This window comes from Oncorhynchus kisutch, linkage group LG27 (genome assembly GCF_002021735.2).
Source record: "Oncorhynchus kisutch isolate 150728-3 linkage group LG27, Okis_V2, whole genome shotgun sequence".
NCBI classification, from domain to species: domain Eukaryota; kingdom Metazoa; phylum Chordata; class Actinopteri; order Salmoniformes; family Salmonidae; genus Oncorhynchus; species Oncorhynchus kisutch.
In genome coordinates, this window is record NC_034200.2 from 31,212,702 (window position 1) to 31,228,605 (window position 15,904).

The following is a 15,904-nucleotide window of genomic DNA, read 5'->3' on the forward strand; positions in this document are numbered from 1 at the left end:
CAAGCTTGGCACATCTAGCCACTGGGATATTTGCCCATTCTTCAAGGCAAAACTGCTCCAGCTCCTTCAAGTTGGATGGGTTCCACTGATGTACTTCAATCTTTAAGTCATACCACAGATTCACAATTGGATTAAGGTCTGGGCTTTGACTAGGCCATTCCAAGACATTTTAAATGTTTCCCCTTAAACCACCCGGGTGTTGATTTTGCAGTTTGCTTATGTGCTGGAAGGTGAACCTCCGTCCCAGTCTCAAATCTCTGGAAGACTGAAACAGGTTTCCGTCAAATAATTTCCCTGTATTTAGCGTCATCCATCATTCCTTCAATTCTGACCAGTTTCCCAGTCACTGCCAATGAAAAACATCCCCACAGCACGATGCTGCCACCACCATTCTTCACTGTGGGGATGGTGTTCTTGGGGTGATGAGAGGTGTTGGATTTGCGCCAGACATAGCATTTTCCTTGATGGCCAAAAAGCTACATTTTAGTCTCATCTGACCAGAGTTCCTTCTTCCATGTGTTTGGGGAGTCTCCCACATGCCTTTTGGCAAACAACAAATATGTTTGCTTATTTTTTTTCTGGCCACTCTTCCATAAAGCCCAGATCTCTGGAGTGGGCCTATGGACAGATACTCCAATCTCCGCTGTGGAGCTTTGCTGCTCCTTCAGGGTTATCTTTGGTCTCTTTGTTGCCTCTCTGATTAATACCCTCCTTGCCTGGTCCGTGAGTTTTGGTGGGCGGCCCTCTCTTGGCAGGTTTGTTGTGGTGCCACATTCTTTCCATTTTTTAATAATGGATTTGATGGTGCTCCATGGGATGTTCAAAGTTTCTGATATTTTTTTTATAACCAACCCTGATATGTACTTCTCCACAACTTTGTCCCTGACCTGTTTGGCGAGCTCCTTGGTCTTCGTAGTGCTGCTTGCTTGGTGTTGCAGACTCTGGGGCCTTTCAGAACAGGGTTATACACTGCTCAAAAAAATAAAGGGAACACTTAAACAACACAATGTAACTCCAAGTCAATCACACTACTGTGAAATCAAACTGTCCACTTAGGAAGCAATAAAATCTGACAATAAATCTCACATGCTGTTGTGCAAATGGAATAGACAACAGTTGGAAATTATAGGTAATTAGCAAGACACCCCCAATAAAGGAGTGGTTATGCAGGTGGTGACCACAGGCCACTTTTCAGTTCCTATGCTTCCTGGCTAATGTTTTGGTCACTTTTGAATGCTGGCTGTGCTTTCACTCTAGTGGTAGCATGAGACGGAGTCTACAACCCACACAAGTGGCTCAGGTATTGCAGCTCATCCAGGATGGCACATCAATGAGAGCTGTGGCAAGAAGGTTTGCTGTGTCTGTCAGTGTAGTGTCCAGAGCATGGAGGCGCTACCAGGAGACAGGCCAGTACATCAGGAGACGTGGAGGAGGCCGTAGGAGGGCAACAACCCAGCAGCAGGACCGCTACCTCCGCCTTTGTGCAAGGAGGAGCAGGAGGAGCACTGCCAGAGCCCTGCAAAATGACCTCCAGCAGGCCACAAATGTGCATGTGTCTGCTCAAACGGTCAGAAACAGACTCCATGAGGGTGGTATGAGGGCCCGACGTCCACTGGTGGGGGTTGTGCTTACAGCCCAACACCGTGCAGGACGTTTGGCATTTGCCAGAGAACACCAAGATTGGCAAATTCGACCACTCGCGCCCTGTGCTCTTCACAGATGAAAGCAGGTTCACACTGAGCACATGACGCCGTGGAGAACGTTCTGCTGCCTGCAACATCCTCCCGCATGACCGGTTTGGCGGTGGGTCAGTCATGGTGTGGGGTGGCATTTCTTTGGGGGGCCACACAGCGCCTCCATGTGCTCACCAGAGGTAGCCTGACTGCCATTAGGTACCGAGATGAGATCCTCAGACCCCTTGTGAGACCATATGCTGGTTCGGTTGGCCCTGGGTTCCTCCTAATGCAAGACAATGCTAGACCTCATGTGGCTGGAGTGTGTCAGCAGTTCCTGCAAGAGGAAGGCATTGATGCTATGGACTGGCCCGCCCGTTCCCCAGACCTGAATCCAATTGAGCACATCTGGGACATCATGTCTCGCTCCATCCATCAACGCCATGTTGCACCACAAACTGTCCAGGAGTTGGCGGATGCTTTCGTCCAGGTCTGGGAGGAGATCCCTCAGGAGACCATCCGCCATCTCATCAGGAGCATGCCCAGGCGTTGTAGGGAGGTCATACAGGCACGTGGAGGCCACACACACTATTGAGCCTCATTTTGACTTGTTTTAAGGACAATACATCAAAGTTGGATCAGCCTGTAGTGTGGTTTTCCACTTTAATTTAGAGTGTGACTCCAAATCCAGACCTCCATGGGTTGATAAATTTGATTTCCATTGATAATTTTTGTGTGATTTTGTTGTCAGCACATTCAAATATGTAAATAAAAAAATATTTCAAAAGATTATTTCATTCATTCAGATCTAGGATGTGTTATTTTAGTGTTCTCTTAATTTTTTTTGAGCAGTGTATATACTGAGATCATGTGACACTTAAATAAAGTCTGCCTGTGTGCAATCTAACTAATTATGTGACTTCTGAAGGTAATTGGTTGTGCCAGATCTTATTTAGGGGCTTCATAGCAAAGGGGGTGAATACATATGCACGCACCACTTCTCCATTTAAAAAAATATATATTTTATGAAACAAGGTATTTTTTTCATTTCACTCCACCAGTTTGGACTTTTTTGTGTTATGTCCATTACATGAAATCCAAATAAAAATCCATTTAAATGACAGGTTGTAATGCAACAAAATAGGAAAAACGCCAAGGGGGTGAATACGTTTGCAAGGCACTGTATATTCTTCAAGAATCAATGGGTACATACATATCACTAATTTATAAGTCCAAAAATGTATGTAGCAACTGCAGATTTCCCCTTTAAACCAATACCAAAAAGCCCAGGGGTGCAGTGTCTTCTGGTTTTTGTTAATTCTTTAGGTACCTGATTGGCTGATCCAGGTCACTTACCTGGTTTCCCAGGTTGAAATTAGTAACAGGTAAAAGGAAAAGGAAGAAGACCAGCTGAGGCTGCATGCAGTGCATTCGAAAAGTATTCAGACCTTCACTTTTTGCACATTTTGTTACGTTACAGCCTTATTCTAAAATGCTATGAGATTCGAAATTGAGCTCAGGTGCATCCTGTTGCCATTGATCATCCTTAAGATGTTTATAGTCCACCTTTGGTACATTCAATTATTGGGCATGATTTGGAAAGGCACAAACCTGTCTATATAAAGTCCCGCAGTTGACAGTGCATGTCAGAGCAAGAACCAAGCCATGAGGTTGAAGAAATTGACCGTAGAGCTCCAACACAGGATTGTGTCGAGGCACAGATCTGGGGATGGGTACCAAAAACTGTCTGCAGCATTGAAGGTCCCCAAGAATACAGTGGCCTCCATCATTCTTAAATGGCCTAGTTAAATAAAGGTTAATAAACAAATTATTCTCCCGGGTGGCGCAGTGGTTAAGGGTGCTGTACTGCAGCGCTAGCTGCGCCACCAGAGACTCTGGGTTCGCGCCCAAGCTCTGTCGTAACCGGCCACGAACGGGAGGTCCGTGGGGCGATGCACAATTGGCCTAGCGTTGTCCGGGTTAGGGGGGGTTTGGCCGGTAGGGAAATCCTTGTCTCATCGCGCACCAGCGACTCCTGTGGCGGGCCGGGCGCAGAGCGTGCTAACCAAGGTTGCCAGGTGCATGGTGTTTCCTCCTACACATTGGTGCGGCTGGCTTCCGGGTTGGATGGCTCTGTGTTAAGAAGCAGTGCGGCTTGGTTGGGTTGTGTATCGGAGGACGCATGACTTTCAACCTTCGTCTCTCCCGAGCCCGTACTGGAGATGTAGCGATGAGACAAGATAGTAGCTACTAAAACAATTGGATACCATGAAATTGGGGAGAAAAAGGGGTAAAATTCACAAAATAAATAAATAAATAAATAAAATAAACAAATTCTTAAATGGAAGAAGTTTGGAACTACCAAGACTCTGGTCTGAATCCCAAGCATCACATATGGAGGAAACCTGCCACTATCCCTACGGTGAAGCATGGTCCCGAGTGAAGCAGTGGTCTTAGGCACTGCATCTCAATGCAAGAGGCATCACTACAGTCCCTGGTTCGAATCCAGTCTGTATCACATCCGGCTGTGATTGGGAGTACCATAGGGCGGCGGCGCACAATTGGCCCAGCGTCATCCGGGTTTGGCCGGGGTATTTATTTATTTTATTTAACTAGGCAAGTCAGTTAATTCTTATTTACAATAACAGCCTTGGGGCAGTGGGTTAACTGCCTTGTTCAGGGGCAGAACGACAGATGTTTACCTTGTCAGCTCGGGGATTCGATCTAGCAAACTTTCGGTTACTAGCCCAACTCTCTAACCGCTAGGCTACCTGCCGGCCGTCATTGTAAATAAGAATTTGTTCATAACTGACTTGCCTAGTTAAATTAAGGTTAAATTTTAAAAAATGGTGTTGAAAGCATCATGCTGTGGGGATGACAGGAACTGGGAGACTTGTCAGGATCGAGGGAAAGATGAACAGAGCAATGTACAGAGAGATCCTTGATGAAAACCTGCTCCAGAGCTCTCAGGACCTCAGACTGGGGCGAAGGTTCACCTTCCAACAGGACAACGACCTTCAGCACACAGCCAAAACAACGCAGGAGTGGCTTCAGAACAAGTCTCTGAATGTCCTTGAGTTGCCCAGCTAGAGACCAGACTTGAAGCCGATTGAACATCTCTGGAGAGACATGAAAATAGCTGTGCAGCGATGCCCTCCATTCAACCTGACAGAGCTTGAGAGGATCTGCAGTGAAGAATGGGAGAAACTCCCCAAATACAGCTATGCTAAGCTTGTAGCATCATACCCAAGAAGACTTGAGGCTGTAATTGCTGCCAAAGGTGCTTCAACAAAGCACTGGGTAAAGGGTCTGAATACTTATGTAAATGTGATCGTTTTTTTGTTTAATTAGCCATTTCTAAAAACCTTTTTTTACTTTGTCATTATGGGTTATTGCACGTAGAATGATGAGGGATTAAAAAAAAAAAAATGCTGTAACAACACAATGTGGAAAAAGGGGTCTGAATACTATATAGGGTAGCCTAGTGGTTAGAGGCAGGTAGCCTAGTGGTTAGAGGCAGGTAGCCTAGTGGTTAGAGGCAGGTAGCCTAGTGGTTAGAGGCAGGTAGCCTAGTGGTTAGAGGCAGGTAGCCTAGTGGTTAGAGGCAGGTAGCCTAGTGGTTAGAGTGTTGAACTAGTAACTGAAAGGTTGCAAGTTCAAATCCCCGAGCTGACAAGGTAAACATCTGTCGTTCTGCCCCTGAACAAGGCACTGACTTTACCATCCTTGATGGGAAAAGTATGAGTAATATACTATTGTAGTCTGGCGCTATCTAGCAAAATATTCCCTACCTGTCGTGGTTTATACAGTACGTCATCCTTTCACAGTTACATCACTCCTATTTCAATTTCTCTGTAGTTTAGTTTTGCCATGGGGAGTGAATTACATCTACCCCTTCAGGACGGAGAAGGTGTTTGGTGTTGTGAGATAAAGAACAGCTTGTTTTCCTCTGAGCGTCCACGCTGTGGACACCTTCCCAGACACTGTAGCCCTCTGTCACAACAGGAGTGTCAGAGAGCCTGATGTCACCAGAAGGTATTTCAAGGACATCAATTTTAGCAGCATGCCAAGTCTTGAGGATTGTCCATTCTACTGCAATGTTCATCATACTCTGAGAAACTCAACCTCACGAAGACAAAGACCCTGGATTTGTTTGATGTGCTGGACTATTCTTTGTCATAGCGTAATGGTACCACAAATGGCCATTCTTAGACGTAAATGGCTATCAAACAAACATGAGACCCACCTGTGAGAACTGGAGGAGAAACCCCAAGTCATCCGATAGCAAGAGAGTAAAGAACACACCAATATAAATTTAACACACTGTATTGAAAGCAATAAGGCCCGAGGAGGTGTGGTATATAGCCAATATACCAAGGCTAAGAGCTGTTCTTAAGCACAACGCAACGAGGAGTGCCTGGACACAGCCCTTAGCTGTGGTATTTGGCCATATTCCACGAACCCTAGAGGTGTCTTATTGCTATTATAAACTGGTTACCAATGTAATTAGAGCAGTAAAAATAAGCATTTTGTCATACCCATGGTATACGGTCTGATATACCACAACTGTCGGGCAATCATCATTCAGTGCTCGAACCACCCACCTTATATAAAACATTTTGTTAACCTCTGACTGCCATAATCATAATAGTCTAGTGATCAATGAAATTAAAATGTTTAAGAGTGTGCTAAATAGTAGAAATACATCTAAATCACTAGTTCACAACTTTCCAGGGGTTTGGTTTTTCAATATCGCCATTACAACACTAACTGTGCTGGATGAGGAATGAGAGACACCACTTGAAAATGACTGAGCCACAAAATTGAGGAGGGTTAGGCAAGTTTCTCATGATCAGGCAGATGGATAATTGTTCTTTATTGATCAATTGACCCGAGCAAGACTACATTTTCAACATTTCAGGGGCTTCTGCAGTGAGCAGACACAGCCAGCCAGGCAGAGCACTGGGCTGCATTGGATCATTTCACCATCGCCCTAGTTTTCCTTTCACTTTTAGAGACAAATGACCCAGTTCATCCTTCTTATGGCTTTCTTCCCATCTCTTCCCCAGCCTGCAAAAAGACCTGGGAGATAGCAGATAGCAGGAGTTCCACAGACTCTCAAACGTTCCGCAGATATGGTTGTCTCAAAAAGATTCCTCAGAGGCTTTTCTCTTAAAAGCAGTTTAAATAGTCATGGAATAACTGGGCACTATACTTTGAACAATATCCCCAATGTTTCTAAAAGTACTGAAGCACTGTACTTATGTCAGAGCTCACCTGTGGGGCAGCGATGCTGAGAGCAGTGTTGACCAACTCCATCTTATCCTGGGACTTTTCACGTGCAAGACGGGCGGCCTCTTTCACCTCCTTAAACCGCTCAGAAAACTGAGGAGGGACAAGAGATAAATGCTTGTCCATAATTAACTACATTATTTTAGAACACCAGACTCTTAATGTGCAGTGAATTGAGATCTTCACCTGGTGCAGCTGCTGCTCTGTAGCGAAGCCCAGGCCGTAGACCGTGTTGGCCCTGCTGTCCGCCCACTGGCCGAACTTCTGCGAGGTCCTGGTGAACGTCATGCTCGGTGTGATGGTGCAGTTGATGATGGCCTGTGGATAGAGCCGAATCGCAATAGTGGAAACCAAGACTGTTCTCAGAGCAGACCTGGTCGTAGCTAGATATGTTCGAGTTGCATCAGGGACAATTTCAGCATTTTTCCAGACAAAATCATGACCTACTCATGACCTACTATCATGCTATACAAATAATGATTCATGTTTATGCCTAAGCAAGGACTTGTTTTATCAGAAAATAAGTAAAACATTTGGGCTCACTACGGGAGCATTTGCTTTGTATTTTCAGAATATCCCAACGGATGGTTGCAAATGCGTTGTACAAACAGATGTTTAAACAAATCTGGAGTCTAAAAAAAACAGTTAACTCCTTTGGAAAGGTCTATTGAGCCTAATAACGTGATAATGTGACATACCCATATTTCAGATTGGACCGTGGGTGCATTGGCAATCTATAGTTTGCATTATTTTTCAGATGTAACCAAGAAATGACTCTTTCTTTGACTGACCTATCCTTTCAACAGATTAACAAGCCTTGCATCAGGCAGCGGTAGGCATGGCTACAGCCCCTCATTTTGTTTCAGGTCACATGAGAAAAAACATTAAGCAGACCTATTTATAACCTTTTGCGTCAGCTGCAGAATTACTACAATATAACTGACTTAAACACCCAGAATCAGAGGGCAAGGGCAGCTTAAAGAAGAGGAGGTTTTTTAACAAACGATTACGAGAGTCTGGGCCAACATGTTTCACATGACATGGTACAAAAGATTACCACGTTGCCAGACACAAGGCATGGGGAATTGGGCTGCTGATCACAAGGTCTGCAGGGAGTGGGGAATGTGGGTCAGACCAGAGGTGTTAAGGGGAGATCAGATAGATTCCAGGGTGGCATGGGGAGTTGATCCAAATCCAAAGCTTGTGAGGAAGACGAGCCTTGATGTTGTGAACGCTGTTAGGTGACATTGATTTTCTGTTCACATTCCAGTTCTTCTTGACTTAACAATGGCTTAATTGGTTTTAAATTAATAAAACCACTGCTTTAATGTCTAGCATCGTAAACAACTAAGGTCTGGAAGGATAAATAACTTTACAGGGGAAAGTAAGAGTGAACAGAAACTATCTTAAACAGGTCCAGGCTGACCTATTACATATTCCAGACTCATATTTAGCTACTCTCTTTTCCAAGCTGGACTATGCTATATTGGCTAGAAGAAGAAAATTGTGAACTTGAGACCATATTGTTAGCCAACCTACTCAATCCTGTGAAAATCCCTCAAAAAGGATGTTTCCCCTTAAATCACAGTTTTCAACAAGACACATTCACATAATCCAACCGTGGCATGCATTCATGTTCCAGAGTCAACCCACTACACAGTACAGGGTTTCCACTAGTTGCCGCAGACACAAAGTCAAAATTGTCTATATCGTAAAAGTTCATCAAAATGAAAATGTTTTTTGGTCTTAATTTTAAGGTTAGCTGTGTGGTTAAGTTTAGGGTTAAGGTTGGGTTAGTGACACTTAATTGGGGAGAACGGGCTCGTGGTAATGACTGGAGAGGAATCAGTGGAATGGTATCAAATACGTCAAATACATGGTTTCCAGGTGTTTGGTGCCATTCCATTTGCGCCGTTCCGGACATTATTACAAGCCGTTAAAATCACATTTTAAGAAGAGAAATTGTAAAAATAGGTGAGGTGACTGTGGTACCTAGTGACGACCACAGTACAGCTGCATGGCTCACCTTCGTACCACCCACGCTGATGATGCGGTACACGTTCCTGTTGCCGTCATAGAAGAAGGAGACGGTGACGGCATGCTTGCTGGCGGGGATCCAGTTCCTCTTGGTGTTTGGGTCGATCTGGAACACATGTGCCCTGGCACTGAAGATTGGCTGCTCCCTGGGGAAAGGTGTGGACATGGAGCTAAGCATGTGAAGACAAATGGTGGCCAAGAGTTTCCTATTCCCTACAAATCCCTGCAAATTTGAGTATGTGAAGACTAACGAAAAGACAACTTTGTTTATGACTCACAAATAAAGATTTTTCTGAATAATTATTTTATTATTAGTGCAGTGGAAGACTGACACATTTCTTCCATTGTTTAAAATATTGAACACTGTTCACTAAACAAATTGACAATTCATACTTTCGGACAAACGCATTATATTCTAATGGAGACTTACTGTTCATGTTCTGATGAATAAGAAATATTAGCAATTTCTTTGTGCTTTCGGGGAGGAACAACAACCTCCTAATCCTCCCATAATGGGACACAGCTCCCATACTTGACTGGCTGCCATAATGCTACAGATGTTGGTGTCACCTTTGGCAGCTCTCTCAATCCAACCCTAATTTGCCCGTGGTTGTGGTTAGCATAAGACTGTTGACTAAAAAGCTCTGAACCTTTGCCCAAGTCCCCTCCCCATCCCTTCTTCTTCCAGCGTGACCATGCTAAGTATCCTAGATACGAGGTAAATATTTCAAAGCAACAATGTCACTGGTGTTCTAGTATGGTTTGGCAACTGTGGCATGGAAAATTTCAACCCAACCAAATCCGAATGACAACAGTGGAAAGACCTCACACAGAGGGAGAGTTAAAGTCCAGTGACTGTACGGAGCAGAGCAGACAATAGATCATAACCTACCTAAGTCTAACCTGTAAAAAAAAAAAGTCATTCAAAAACCCATTGGATTATGTACACAGTAAAGTCAAAAGGATTATACCTTGATGCTACTGATTGATTGTTGCCCTTTTCACCCTCATCATATTCAATTCAAATATGTAGAAGCTATGCAGGACAGAAAATCCACTGCAGTTAGAGGGTTGTTGGTACAAAGAAACCCACTAAATGTCATATCAACATGACATGGTCTTAGGTGTCTGACTGTTTACTACGTATGGATTAGCAGTAGTGGATGATTATAACAACATATGGTAGTGACGATCCTATCCATTTCATTGGCTGATGAAATCTAATAATTCAAATAAATCTATCACAAAAATCAAGTAGAAAATTGATGGATGATTTATGACATGGCAAATACCAGGTCACAGCGCACATTAAGCTGTATCCAAATGAAACTCAAGTCTGACCTCTTCAGTGACACACAAATCCAGTGATGGAGGTAAGCAGACACACGATCATACAATATCTTCGAAGGATGGATTTAAATTAATTGGATGTAATCCTTGTTCTGATTCTATATGCCAGGATCTCTAAATCTCAGGAGTTTTGGTGTACCATTTTAACTGCAAGAATTTGTTTACAATGACAACTATTGGTTGTCAGATAGTCTGTGCTATTACCTTCCATGTCAATACTTTGTCACTTTAACCCTACTGCAAATAACAACTATCACCATTAAAGACTCACAGACACACTCTCTCTCTCAAACACACGATGGGCTTGAGGAAGGAGACAGAAGAATTCTCTGTCTCATCACATGGTAATCCCCCTTTTGTCAGCTGATCTCATGCTTAATAACCAGCTTCTATAAGGCAAACAGTAACCCCCAGGCTCAGACAGACACTGATCAGAAGGTTGGCCAGACAGGGGACAGGAGCAGTACTGTGGAACAGAGGGTTGGCCAGACAGGGGACGGGAGCATTACTATGGAACAGAGGGTTGGCCAGACAGGGGACAGGAGCAGTACTGTGGAACAGAGGGTTGGCCAGACAGGGGACGGGTGCATTACTGTGGAACAGAGGGTTGGCCAGACAGGGGACAGGAGCATTACTGTGGAACAGAGGGTTGGCCAGACAGAGGACGGGAGCATTACTGTGGAACAGAGGGTTGGCCAGACAGGGGACGGGAGCATTACTGTGGAACAGAGGGTTGGCCAGACAGGGGACAGGAGCAGTACTGTGGAACAGCGGGTTGGCCAGACAGGGGACAGGAGCAGTACTGTGGAACAGAGTCAGCAAGATAGGAAACAGAGTTTGGCAGACTCACGTTGACACATGAAAAAGTAAAAGCTACCATGTTGGTACTTGGCACCAATGCTTCCCAAATCATTAGCTTACATATGATGCAATTGACTGACATTGTTGGGTTAAACTAAAATGCCTCTCTCTACGGTAAAGCTATTTTCATCGTGGAGCGATGAAACTCACACAAATTATGAATACACAACTATACACTTACCTCCTACCGTAAAATGTGCTAATTATGTTGGCAGCCATTTAAAAAACGTTATCCAGGTCACACCACCACGTGATATCATTGAAAAGTGCAGAATGTCCTCTCATAGGAACAAAACACAGTGGCATGTATGGCCTCAAAGAGAAAGGCCATGAGAGACCTGAGGAAATGTGTCATGTTTTAGACGATTGTCTTTCTGTGGAAGCTAACTGGATAACGGATCATGTTAACATGTTAAACAGATGGACATGGCTTAGTAGGATGTGGTGTTGTGTGTACATATACTACACACACACGATCAGGGTTCGAATTATACATCCACTCTTGGGGTGTTGAAAATATTTGACCATTTTGTGCGGGGGGGGGGGGGGCTCACATTGATATTTCAATTATTATAAGAGGGCCTTGTTATGGGGTGCCCAGCCTCTCTAATTTTAACCCTGCACACAGTTTGAAAATATTGATTGGTTTAATTATATTGTATATGCTCCAGCAGTTAAATAGGTGAGCAGAGCTCCACCATGATAGGACATAGCGAGAAGATCCCATTTCAGATAATTCAATTACTACATGGAAATTGGAAATTCCACAACACTGCTTTATCGATAAATGCATTACCTAATAATCTATTACGGTTTACAACTGCTTTAATTCATGTTAATTAATGTACCCCTATTGTAGAAGTGTTAGCACTCACACTATCCATTTCTAACAGGTTATTACAGTTTATTGTTCTACACGCTGTAAACAGAATAATTGACATGGGTGCTCTTCTAGAGGAGATTCTGGGGCACACAGCGCTGGGAGAACTTCTCTCCTTGATTTAGTACAGCAATAATAGGTCAGGGCCTCAGAGTTATTTCAGAAATGTACTGCTCAAATAAGGTAGTGGTGGTCTCTGCAGTACCACTAACATCATGTGGGATAAACAGATAAACAGCACAAAAACTAACTGATTTACTTTGAAAATCAAGTTTGAAGCCACTTAATATCAATATAAGATCAATAAACAATATAGCTAGTGTGATAATGTTATTAGATGCAAATCAACATCACTCCAAAACATTGATATGTAATTCCAGAGCATTACTACATACTACATACATTACTACATACAGTCGGAAGTTTACATACACTTAGGTTGGAGTCATTAAAACTATTTTTTCAACCACTCCACAAATTTCTTGTTAACAAACTATCGTTTTGGCAAGTCGGTCAGGACATCTACATTGTGCATGACACAAGTAATTTTTCCGACAATTGTTTACAGACAGATTATTTCACTTATAATTTACTGTATCACAATTCCAGTGGGTCAGAAGTTTACATACACTATGTTGACTGTGCCTTTAAACAGCTTGGAAAATTCCAGAAAATTATGTCATGGCTTTAGAAGCTTCTGATAGGCTAATTGACATCATTTGAGTCAATTGGAGGTGTATCTGTGGATGTATTTCAAGGCCTACCTTTCAAACTCAGTGCCTCTTTGCTTGACATCATGGAAAAATCCAAAGAAATCAGCCAAGACCTCAGAAAAAAAAATTGTAGACCTCCACAAGTCTGGCTCATCCTTAGGAGCAATTTCCAAACGCCTGAAGGTACCACGTTCATCTGTACAAACAATAGTACGCAAGTATAAACATCATGGGATCACGCAGCCGTCATACTGCTCAGGAAGGAGAAGCGCTCTGTCTCCTAGAGATGAGCGTACGTTGGTGCGTAAAGTGCACATCAATCCCAGAACAACAGCAAAGGACCTTGTGAAGATGCTGGAGGAAACCGGTACAAAAGTATCTATATCCACAGTAAAAACTAGTCCTATAACGACATAACCTGAATGGCCGTTCAGCAAGGAAGAAGACACTGCTCCAAAACCGGCATAAAAAAGCCAGACTACAGTTTGCAACTGCACATGGGGACAAAGATCGTACTTTTTGGAGAAATGTCCTCTGGTCTGATGAAACAAAAATGTAACTGTTTGGCCATAACGACCATTGTTATGTTTGGAGGAAAAAGGGGGAGGCTTGCAAGCCGAAGAACACCAACCCAACCGTGAAGCATGGGGGTGGCAGCATCATGTTGTGGGGATGCTTTGCTGCAGGAGGGGCTGTTGCACTTCACAAAATAGATGGCATCATGAGGGAGGAAAATAATGTGGATATATTGAAGCAACAGCTCACGGCTGTCAGGAAGTTAAAGCTTGGTCGCAAATGGGTCTTCCAAATGGACAATGACCCCAAGCATAGTTCCAAAATTGTGGCAAAATGGCTTAAGGACAACAAAGTCAAGGTATTGGAGTGGCCATCACAAAGCCCTGACCTCAATCCTATAGAACATGTGTGGGCAGCACTGAAAAAGTGTGTGCGAGGAAGGAGGCCTACAAACCTGACTCAGTTACACCAGCTCTGTCTGGAGGAATGGGCCAAAATCCATCCAACTTATTGTGGGAAGCTTATGGAAGGCTACCCAAAACACTTGATCCAAGTTAAACAATTTAAAGGCAATGCTACCAAATACTAATTGAGTGTATGTAAACTTCTGACCCACTGGGAATGTGATGAAAGAAATAAAAGCTGAAATAAATCATTCTTAGTCAATTATTCTGACATTTCAATTTTTTAAAATAAAGTGGTGATCCTAACTGACCTAAGACAAGGAATTTTTACAAGGATTAAATGTCAGGAATTGTGAAAAATTTGGTTTAAATGTATTTGGCTAGGGGTATGTAAACTTCCCACTTCACCTGTACTTGCTTTAATGATCAAACATCCACACACTATTATTACACTAACAATCCATAGGACACAAGAGACTAGTGTCAAGAATGGGGTGGCCAATATAGTCTTGAGGTTAGAACGTTGGGCCAGTAACTGAAAGGTCGCTGGTTCAAATCCTGCGTCTGAAAAGGTGAAAACCTGTTGCTGTGCCCTTGAGAAGTTAACCTCAATTTCTCCAGGGGACCTGGACAATGGTGACACTGGATGTGACCCCACTCCTTGTGGGTGTCTCAGGGAGATTTGGGATATGTAACAGAAAAAAAACATTTCCATTACACACTTGTACAAGTGTGTAACAGGACAGATATAACCTCCCCACACACAAATAATTATTCTCTCTCTTGTCCTGTAAAAGAAGAGGTCCTGTTTGCATCCCAAGGTCATTACACAAAGATTTTTACTGCCAACTGTCAAATGTTGGGATGGATCTCTTAATTTGGACTATGTAGTCAATATGCCTCAACTGAAACAAGGACACAGACAGAAGGGGCTATTGAGTAGGTGCTCTGGGTCAATATGCTACAACTGAAACAAGGACACAGACAGAAGGGGCTATTGAGTAGGTGCTCAGGGTGTAATATAACAGCAACTCACCTTTCTCGATGTTGAGGATACATCTTATAAGGCAGCAGAGGTATCCTTTCTATGGAAGAAAGAAATTAGCACACACTGACTGCATACATCAAGATGTTTTCATACAAAAAAATGTTTTAACATTAATACACAACTGGACTAGAAAATCAAAATTATGATAGATCCAAGTGTTCAGGGTGCCCTCGCTGCTTTTCAATGTATCATTAGAAATGTATAGGTACCCTACCTCAAGAACAAGGTACCCCAATATTAAAAAGCATTGTCCTGACCTTTTGAGATATGGTCCCGAATGACTGCAGAATAATATCCTCAACTTTTCTCTCTCATAGCAACAGTCATTTACCAGCGTCCAATGCAATGAGTCAGTGAGAGTTGGATGGAGTTACTCGAGACACTCACCCCATTTCGTTGTAAAAGATGAATAAGATCTATTGGTCGAGCTGCAATGTGGGCTCCTTTATGTTGAACACTGGAGATGTAATCCTTCCTCTTATTTGTGTCAGTATAGGGATGCTTCCGTATACCACCGGAATTGCACTGCAAAGGGCAAGAATAGGCTATGAATACTGTGGACATTCGCTGTCAATAAAATTATATGCGCTCTGTCCGTTCACTTGAAAAAGCTTGCCACGACGTCGGACATCGATGCCACCACGAAACTGGAGCAATGTGTATCATTAGCCACAGTCCGGCAGTCCATCATGTGTAGATTTCTCAGTTTTTCTTTCTGACTGCACTTCAGTAACCTTGTTTTAACGCAGTTCCTCGCGACGCTCAGGTTGTATTCCTCTTGAAGGTGCAATATGAGTGAAAAGCGTGGTCTTCTACACTGGTTACCAAGTATCGCTTGGCATGAGAGACTTTTTTTATTGGTTACATTTCATATCCAGACAACACCAGCTGCGCGCGGTGCAGCGCTCTATGGCTACAATTTGCTACAGTTGGGGTTTCAACCCGTCTACATACACCACCACCTGCTGGTTACCGTTTGGTAGTGGGTCAAATTACGTTTAATCTAACACCGACAAAACTCACTACAGTAGTTAAGAGTCTACTTCACGGTTGACCATTAGCAAATAGATTAGGCGTAATAAACACTAACTAACCTGTATTTAATTTTCACATACCTCACATTAAAACAA

General features: G+C 43.2%; 1 protein-coding gene across 3 annotated transcripts in view; it reads right to left on the bottom strand.

Annotated features, from left to right (window-relative positions):
• Positions 1-15,676, bottom strand: part of LOC109872052 (homer protein homolog 3-like) — a 32,903-nt gene extending 17,227 nt beyond the window's left edge. The window contains exons 1-6 of one of the 3 annotated variants that reach the window (XM_031807066.1): positions 15,162-15,676; positions 14,763-14,811; positions 8,992-9,148; positions 7,152-7,283; positions 6,951-7,058; positions 5,920-5,928 (exon numbers count right to left, since the gene is read on the bottom strand). In XM_031807066.1, coding sequence (XP_031662926.1) covers positions 5,920-5,928; positions 6,951-7,058; positions 7,152-7,283; positions 8,992-9,148; positions 14,763-14,785 — 429 coding nt within the window. In that variant the 5' untranslated portion in view covers positions 14,786-14,811; positions 15,162-15,676. The other 2 variants (XM_031807067.1, XM_020463138.2) reach the window with 2 other exon arrangements.
• Positions 15,677-15,904: the final 228 nt, after the last annotated feature.